Source organism: Ceratotherium simum, chromosome X, assembly GCF_057802395.1.
Source record: "Ceratotherium simum simum isolate JZ-2026a chromosome X, ASM5780239v1, whole genome shotgun sequence".
NCBI lineage: Eukaryota > Metazoa > Chordata > Mammalia > Perissodactyla > Rhinocerotidae > Ceratotherium > Ceratotherium simum.
Window position 1 is genome coordinate 38197288 of NC_141940.1, and position 9705 is coordinate 38206992.

At 44.1% G+C, this 9705-nt stretch overlaps 1 protein-coding gene across 1 annotated transcript; it reads right to left on the reverse strand.

Moving 5' to 3' along the window:
• Positions 1–6084: 6084 nt before the first annotated feature.
• On the reverse strand, positions 6085–7635 carry LOC147911824 (uncharacterized). Its single transcript, XM_087427412.1, is given in 2 exon segments — positions 6085–6286; positions 6289–7635. Coding segments are annotated over 2 exon segments (1524 nt in total). The 3' UTR covers positions 6085–6109.
• Between the last annotated feature and the right edge of the window lie 2070 nt (positions 7636–9705).

The following is a 9705-nucleotide window of genomic DNA, read 5'->3' on the forward strand; positions in this document are numbered from 1 at the left end:
TTTCTGAAAAAAAATGCAAGAAAGGAAAGCGGGATTAAATTTGCTTGTTGGCATTCAGGTTTTTCTTTTGTGGATTTTGGATGCTGAATGGGTTTGGTTGGGCAAGCAGAGGATTTTTGGATGATGGACTTCTGAATCCCCCTCACTTGAGGGACATATTGTACAGCCAAATGCCCAGTCACTTGCTGCAGAAGATTGTACCAAGCCCAGCACCTTCTCTGTAGGCTACAGACCTTTAGAGGTGTTTCCATTGTGTTTTCCTAGAGAATAAGCTCTAATTTAGCTGGACCAACATCTGAACAGATGAATCATTCACAGTCTCTTTATAAACAGGTTGCTGTTTGCCCTTTCAGAGCCTGACTCACCTCAGATGGCTGACTAGAAAGTCACTCTCAGCTCCAAACTCCCAAGACACAACATCCTTTCCAGCAACACAGCATTTGGCTCATAAATCCAATAAACTCAAAATTTTCTCCTTGACTGAACAGCAGGAATGAGACTTTTCTTTATCCAGGGCCAACCTCTTTTCTGAATGAACCACATTTAAGTGAGGAACTATCTGCTGGCACAACTTTTTCTCATCCTATCTCCATTTCATCTCCTTTCAAACCATTGTCCACACAGATTACAGATAAATCTTTCAAACATTAATTTCCTAACTTTCGATTTTGAAATAATTATAGACTCACAAGTTGCAAAAACAGTGCCGAGAGGTCCCTTGTACCCATCACCCAGATTCCCCTCAATGATGACATCTTATATAATTATAGTGCATTATCAAAACCGGGCTCATTATAATTAACTAGACTGCGGATGGTGCTCAGATTTCAGCAGTAAAAAATTAAACTGTACGACACTACAATGAATCTCTAGTGCCCAAGGCTTCCAATTCAAAAGTTTGCCTGCTGTTCAAGTCCCTCTGTGGTCAGGCCCCACCTTACTCAAGCGGCCATGGTTCCCATTGTTCTCTTAGGCACACGCCTCTTTCCGTGGGGCTACTGTGCTCATTGTTCGGGCCATGCTCATCACTGTCTCTGGGCTTCTGCTTCAGCAATTCTCGCCTCACTCCCCCTTTTCCAAACTGTACCCTTTAATCTAAGCCTGGCTCATATCTTGCCTTTTCTATTAAACTATCCTGAACTACTTCAGCCCTCCTTTCCTTATTCTAAGTTCATTATGGCCAGAAATGACTCCCAGCACAGTTTGCATAATTTAGCATGTGAGCTCTTTTTTTTTTTTACAGTCTTGTATTATTTCTTTAATTGTGGTAAAATATAAATATCATAAAATTTACCGTGTTAATCATTTTTAGTCGGACAGTTCTGTGGCATTAAGTACATTGACGTTGTTGTGCAACCATCACCTATCTAGTTCCAGAACTTTTACATCATCACAAACTGAAACTCTGTACTCATTAAACACTAGCTCCCCATTCCCCCTTCCCCCAGCCCCTGGTAGCCATTATTTTACTTTCTGTCTCTATGAATTTGACTATTCCATGTACCTCATATAAGTGGAATCATATGATATTTGTCCATTTGTTGCATTATGTTTTAAATTGTTTCAAGACTTTTGCTAGATTGGAAACTCTTCAAGGTCCCAGTACCCCACTGAAATAAGAAATAGGTAGGTAGGTAGGTAGGTAGGTAGATAGATACATAGATAGGTAGATATAGAGATAGATACAGAGATATAGCGATATTCTCACAGCATCCAGCATAATTTTGGGTGATTAGTAGATGTGGATTTTTCTCATCTTCTCAAGAAACCAAGCCCCTCATTTATTTTAAAACCAAGAATGTCTTATAAGACATTTCCCAGACGCTTTACGGTGGCTTTCCCATCTTTGGGTTAAAAACATGTTCTGGGGCTGGGCCTGCCTGTGCCTAGGCCCAGTGGGTTTGGGCTGTGCTCACTGTGATAGGGCCAAAGTTGCCTCCCTTTTGGCCCATCTCCCAAGGTAAATGTTGAGCTCATTGAAGGCAGAGACAATATTTCTTTGATGTTTCTTCACAGTACCCATAACAGTGTCTGATCCCCAAAAAAGCACTTGAATAATGTTGTCAGGATGGGCAAGGAGTGAGGGCTGGGGGTGGGCGTTATGTGGTTCTTAAGGAATCTAGTCTGATAACCAAATGAAGATTGGAAAGAGTTTGGCACAGGGTTATAGGGCAAACCAAAGCCTACAGGGCAAAATATTTCAGCTCTTGGTTTCTTCATTGGAGAAGAATGAATAATAGTAATAGCCAACATGAATCAAGTACCTAAATACGTGCCAGACATTAGGCACTTGACACATATTATCTCTTTTAATCCTCACAATAATCTTAAGAGGTAGACACTATTATGAGTTTCATTTCATGGATGAAGAAATTGAGGCATACAAAGGTTCAGTAATTTACCCAAATTAGTAAGAAGAGTCGGGATTTGAGTTTAGATAGACTCCAGAGCCCACTCTCCTAGAGTCATGTGAGGAATTGAAGAACATAAGAGACTTACAGACTGAAGCACTTCTGGCTGGTGAGTGATGTGGTTAGAGCTCGGAGCCAGGGGAGGGGATTTTGTGGATCATTTAGCTTTGCTCCCTTCCAAGGACCAACCCTAGCTGGAAAATGACTGCCCATGGTCACAAAGAGTAAGAGACTGAAAGATTGAGTGCAGCTTCATCCCTGCTGGCAAAACAACTCCAAGCCCATATCCTACTCTAATGGGTCATTGATGTCATGTTCATATACTAAGGACAACATGTTTTGATATTAAGGAGCACTGTGAACTTCTTGGAAGCTAAGGACTATATAACTCTGGGTGCTGCAGGATCGTTATTTAAGGCAAGTCCCATGAAAGAGCCAGTGTGTTTCACAGGGCTCTCCCACCCTCACCCCAGGGGGCCCATATGTTTTGCTGTAGGAAATAAATGATGTTCAGCAATTTCTTTACCTAGCTGTGAAATTAAAGTGTAGTCCCTTGGGCACTCAGCCCACTTCATGAATACGGGAAGTGACCCCCAAGTGGCTGACCGGGTTTTAGAACAATATATATCCTGCAGGAATACTTCCTGTCACAAAACTTCATTGAGTCACTGAAGCAACAGAGTAAACAGCTTCGGTTCAGGTGAAAAAGAAAGCGCCAGATGAAACAATGAAAATGCATCACTGGGCCGAGAGGAAGACCTGGTGGAGCTTTGTGTCCAGGACTGGGAGAATAGGCTGGTCTTCCAAGAGACAAAGGCAGGCCAGGCATAGGGGAGAATTTAAGAAAAGCCTGCAGGTGGGGATGTTCACAGTGTATTTGGGGGACACTAAAGTGACCGGCATGGTTGAAGTGGATGGTTCCTGTTGGGGAGCAGTGGTTGACTGGGCTGGAAATGTAAAGTATTCTTAGGGAAGAAAGGCAGGCACAGGGATTTAGATTTGAAATAGGCTGAAATAATGTGATCTGACTAGAAAGCTCAGCTTAAAAGGCTTATCCCATGCGTAACTCCATCATATTGCTTTTGTAAAAGAACAGTTCACTAGGATCTGGTCAGGCCACGCTTCTCTCTCTTGGCTTCTACCTCTTTTAAGTGCAAGTTATGACAGTAGTAGGATAAAGAAAGGACAGCTACAAGGCTAGATATGCTTCTCAGATGTTTGGCTTCCCTCCACAACACTATACCAAGACTCTTATCAGTTGCCTGCTGTTGTACTTGAAGGTTCCCAAGACTAATGTGACACAGGAAATACGTTAGGCAAACACAGTCTTTATTCATTGTTATAGGCTTCTGCCTCAAATCCATTTTGACTCTCTTATCCTGGTGAGCTGAGCTGAACAATAAAGAAACCTCAGAGCCCCCTTCCCCTCTCTTTTAGCTTTAAACTTGGACAAGACCAAGAACTGGGCAACCAGTCTCTCCTGATTTCCTTTCTCCAGCTCCTCCCCTTGCCCTGCTTAGCTCTCCTGCACTGAGTTTACTTACTACTCACGTGGGAGGCAGTGGAGGAGAGAACTCACCTGGCAGAAAGAAAGCATGGACCCCTTTGTTCCTGTCCTCCCAAAGCCCCACTCCGCTGGAAGTCTTTCATTGCCCACATTCTAACCCTGATGCATATCAGAGAGCCCCTCCCTGAGGTTACATTGATGGGTCCTGAGGATATGTGGCCACTCATCCAACTCACACATACAACCCTCTTCCGGTTAAGGCCCTAGGTTTTACAGCAAGACATGTGGCCAACCAGGGGTACTACTGTCTCCTTCAAGGGAGATCAGAGTGTAGCTGGACCCCTCAGGGCAGGAAGATGAGTGGGCATCAGAAAAGTCTCTCCTGCACCTTCATGAAAGTGCTTCTCCAGAAGTTCCCAAAGCCCCTGCTACAGCATCTGGGACACATAAAAGGGGCACTTGGGCCCCCCAGAGCCTTCCATGAATATCTACCCCTTCAATGTTGCCAGGAATGCATCAGGACATCATTTTAATGAAATTGACCCCAAAGCCAGGCTATACAAAAGGCCAAAACAAAAGTTTACTTTTTAATCTCAGCCGATGCCTGGCTACATTGTCCAGCCAAGGTTCCCAGATAAGTTGTCAACAAATGTGACAGATGGTAGCAACAATATAGCCAGAGCAGCACAGTCCCTGTGAAATTAGGCAGTGGTTGGTTATAGCAGAAGAAAAGTAAGCTCCCACCCTTGTTCCCACAGGTCATTTGAGAAAAATGAAAGTCCCTCCCCTGCTTCCCAGTGGAGGTGTCTGTGTTCTGTTCAGCCCCAGTCCAAGGCCCCTGGACCTCTTTTCCAACAGCTGCAGGCTGGGAAGTCTTCACTGGGGAAGGTCCAGTCCCCTCAGCATGTCCCATGTTGGGTGACTCTCCTCCAACAACTCCACTGTGGAGAAGCCTTCTTCTTCTTCTCGGTCCCCTCATTAATTTATTTTGATTATTTGCTGATGATGTGGTAATGTAGAAAATTGGAAGTTACAGAAAAGAATCAAGAAAGAGACAAAGATCACCTGTGCACAATCATACCATCTAGCAGTAACCAAAGTTAACCTAGTAGCATGTTTCTCTGCCAGCCTTTATAGCTGCACATTTTCTTGCCATGGTTGAGATCCTACCACCTCATAATGATAGCTGCCATTTTATCACCTACTTTTTCCCCTTAAGTAGCATCTTTCCATGGCTTTAAGAATTGTTGGTGTTGTCTTTAAGAAAGACTTTAAGAAAGGTTGTTACCACAATTTTAAATGGAGGCATCATCTTCTGTCTTACATATGCACTGCCATTTATGTAACTTTTAAGACACATAATACCACAGTGCCAGACCCTTCCATGAAATTTAGTGCTGTAAGATAAAGTGATGATAGGTGACATTGTTTCAGGGCTTATTATATGCAAAGTACTCTTCTAAGTGTTTCACATGTATTAACTCATTTAATCCTCATATAACCCCACGACACAGGTGCTATTATTATCCCTAGGTGATAGAAGCACAAACTGGGGCCCAGAGGAGATGAGGGACTTGCTCAGAGAAACACAAGTAGTGAGTGGCAAAGCTGGGCTTTGAACCCAGGCATTGTGGCTCTAGAGTCTGTGCTCTTAGCAACTGTAAGCTGTCCAGTCTCAGAATTAAATGCAATCGTTAAGGCAGTTTACAATCTAATATGCCATATACAATAACATTTTCTAGTCAAGAGAAGTATCAGGGTCCAATACACATTCTGTCATAGGTTTACACTCTAGACTCATAAAACTGTTTATCAGCCATAAGTAACACACCTTTCCCAATGATGTTAAAAATCTTATGGGAAAGAGGATAGACAGAGAAAAGGCATTTTTGCTTCTCTGAAGTGTTACCCTGTGTGTGCCAATTATACAGGATTTACCACCTATATACTTAAAACTTAATTAGGAGAGAAATTGTCCATCAAGAGAGTAATTGCAATATTACCATATAATGGGAAATTTACCATTTGTGTAGTGATCCTCCCTTTTCTCAGAGTAGCATTTTAGACACTTCTCTCTCCCAACCAAATGTAGATGGTCCCCCTTCCAGGACCCAGGGTGCTCCTTAGTTCCCTTTCTTTTCTCTTCTGCATCTTAAAAACTTCCCTATTTCCCTATCTAGACTGTCTGAGATTAAGCCCTTTCCCTCTCTGGTCCCTGCATTCCCATCACCAAAGTACCAATGTGAGCGTGGGCTTTGGTCAGGGTCAAAGCCTCCATCCTCTCTTGTGAGCAGAGCTCCCCGCAATAAAAGCAGTCGACTTGCCTAGCAAAATTCATCACTGTATGTTCCCAGAAGTCATGATCCCCCCGGGGTACCCCTCTGGGTGTGTCCAACCTTGATAGGGTTACAAGATTTGCTCTGCACTGCTCTGCACTTGTTCCTCATCTCTCCCCTTGGGCCTTCTCCTGGTTTGGCTCAGGTCAGAATGTACGTCTTCTAGAGAAGGATCCCCCTCAAATGGAGCCTGCCCCAGAGCTGTTGCTGAGAAGGGGACACCAGCCTGGACCCGCACAGGCCAAGGAGGAATGGACTTCGTTTCTTCTTTGCTATTCTCCAGTTGAGGCCAGCGTTTCTGCCCCGCATTCACACCCATACTTGCAGCAGAAGACTTGCCCTGAACTGGATCTGTGGTTGTGAATGAGGCCCAAGCTTGTACTGTCAGAGGCCAAGGACGAGCCGAGACAGTTTTGTCCTTTATATTCCTCTGCTTCTGTTTGCTTTTCTTCCCTAAGTTTCCCCTACTGTTAGCAAGGGAAGCCCCCTCCAATGAAGCCTGCCCCAGAGCTGCAGCTGAGTGTGGGGCACCAGCCTGTGCACTCTGATATGAAGTAACAACTGATGGTTTATCCATGTCACCCTTTTGACCCCTGCTTCTAGGCTCCCCACTGACATCATCATTAGCAAATGGTGAAGCCCCTGCAAAAGCCTTCTGTACCTGAGCTGGGCCTGTGAAAGAGACCCAAGCCTGTACTGTCAAAGGCCAAGGACTAGCCCCAATCTTTCTGTTTTTCTCTCTGCCCTTATGCCTGCTTTTCTGCTCTACCATTGCCTCCCCATTGGCTGCCAGAGAGGCCCCCTCAGGCTGAACTGGGCTTGCTGCTGGCAACAGAGCACCAACTGGTGCCTTCCAAGGCTGAGCGAGAACTGATGCCTTTTCCTTCTCATCGTTTCTTCTTTGCTCCCAGCTTTCATGTCCTACATCCATTCCAGTATCAGCAACTGACAAAGCCCCCACGACAGAAGTCTGACCCAGAACTGGGGCTGCAGATGATGTCCGAGTCTGTAGCGTCAGAGAACAAGGAAAATACACAATCTTATTTTCCTTTCTATTCCTCCTTTTACGGCTGTCTTTCTTGCCTATGTTTCCCTGACTGTTAGCCCCCTGCAATGCATCACAAACAGGAGCCGTATGTGGGCATGAGACATCAGCCTCTGCACTGGGACACAAACTAAGAACAGACATTTTTTCCCTCTCATCATTCTCTCTTTGACCCATGATTTTCTGCCCCACATTTGCCCCACTACTTGCAGCAAGAATAGCATCTTCAAGTGCAGTTTGAACTGCAGGCGGGGCTCCTGTGGGTGCTGCGGCTGAATCTGTGTCACGTGCCTGGGTCATCAGAGCCTCCACGTGAGCCACAATGTCTTTTTCCATGTTTCGTCCCTCCTCCAACTTTGCTTTAGTTTCTGGATCAGAAAAAGTGTTTACCTGGAGTAGAGAGAGCAGAAGTAATCTAAGAGGAAAATGTGAGTTGTAGTCAAGGCTAGCAAAAAGTCCCTTCTGGGAAGAGATTATCAAGCATCAGGTCTGGGGGCTGAAATTGAGATTAGGCCCGAAGGATACCTGAAACGATCTAGGAACAGAGCAGGTTGAGGAGGTGGTGAACAACGTGAGGGTGTCAGACCCCTATTCTCATTGGCAGCTGGCTCACTGATGCAGTGCTAGATTCACCACAACCTCCCACAAAATGCTTCACTTCTAGTACAGGACATCTACTGGCGACCCTGGATGCCCTCAAAATACTGATGAGTGTCACGATTTTCAATCTTCATCAGCCTTCAATATTAGCACTGTCTTCTTTGAAAGTAGACAACACTGGAAAAACAACACCACCGCAAAGATATTTGAATAAATATTTCTGTTTGCACCTAAGCGGTATAGGGACATCGATTAATGGTCAGGTATAGACTTCAGTGTTGTTATTACCTTTTGATGCTTCAGATAGCCTCGGGAGACCAAACCATAGGTGAGAAAGCTGTGCTTAAGCCTATAAAATCAGAATAAAAAGCATTATCAGAGTGAACCTGACCAGGTGCCCCTAGGTGTCAGTCTGAGCAGACTCTTACCTGGCTATCCTAGAAATGCTCTGTCAGTTTCTTCTCAAGTACTCTCTTTTTGGTCCCATGCAGAGGAATTGGTGTACACACTAATCACCCAAAGAGTCTACATAATTTGATAGCACAACGTTTTTGTCAATTGATGAAGAGATTCTGTTCAGTTCAGTATGGTATTAGCATTTAATTCTCCCTGACTGATTTCTGATTCTTTGCAAGTTGAAAATCCAGGTCTGGGCTGGGGACCTCATTCCATTAGCCCGTACAACCCATTCTTCATGCATTCTAGATAAGCAGAACTATAGAGACAGTTCCTATTTCTCAAAATCAGAAACTGTCCAGTCCTGCTACAAATTCCAGTCCTTTCTTAAGCTTTCTACTGTACCATATATATGTGCAACATAATCTGGGAATGGGCTAATTATTTACATAATATCTTTTCTCTCTGAGGAAACATCTTTTGTTGACCTTTTGACCAAAAAAGAAAAAAAAAAGAATAAATCAAGGGGGGATCAAACTCCCTTTCTCTAGTTATGACTGACACAGAGAGCTCAGTGAGGCCTCTGTGTTTTCCTTTGATAAGAAAGTGTAACCACACAACAGAGCAGAGCAAGGCCTGACATTGACCTAATAGGGTTAGAAATGGAAAACTTGTTTTTGTTTTTTATCTGGAACATGTTTTTATCTAGAACAAGAGATGCAGCGGTGCCTATGTGAATGTGGTGTCCCCAGTGCAGATCGGGGAGGGCCCTCTGGACCTTGTCTTGGATGCCACAAAGGGCCTAGAACTATTTTTACACAGGCAATAGTCTCACCCAATCCTCTTCAAGTACTCCCAAGGTAAGATTGTAGCAAGAGGAAGCACACAGCAAAAATTACATGCACCAATTATCTAGCATGCTTTCTACTTTTTAAAGATCTTCCCTGATACAGTGGTTGTCTTTTTCACTGTTTGGTACATAGCTTAAAGTAGTTGCAGTGCTAATGGTAGCTTAGCTCATGATAAATGCAGAGATTATCACTAGATGAAAGCCAGCTGCCTGGCTGCCAAGAGGCTGCAGAAGGTGAAACTTACCTCGTTCAATGCAATAGAGTCCAAGGTTGGATCCCCAAACTGAGAGTGTGTCTGTAGTCCAGTGGTAGATTTACTTTAACCAAACACACAGAGCCAGGTTTCTGTCTCTTTTTATATCTCTCTTGTCTCTATCCTTATCCACATCCATGTTCCTAACTATGTCTATACCTATGTAGCCTGTCCCCTGGAATTCACGTGGAGGATGACTGCCTACTTCAGGCCCCTCAGATTTCCCTCTTGTGTGTTGACCCTTTTGTTCATACAGATTTATTCATTCATTCAGCAAATATTTACCGACACTGCTATGTGCCAAAC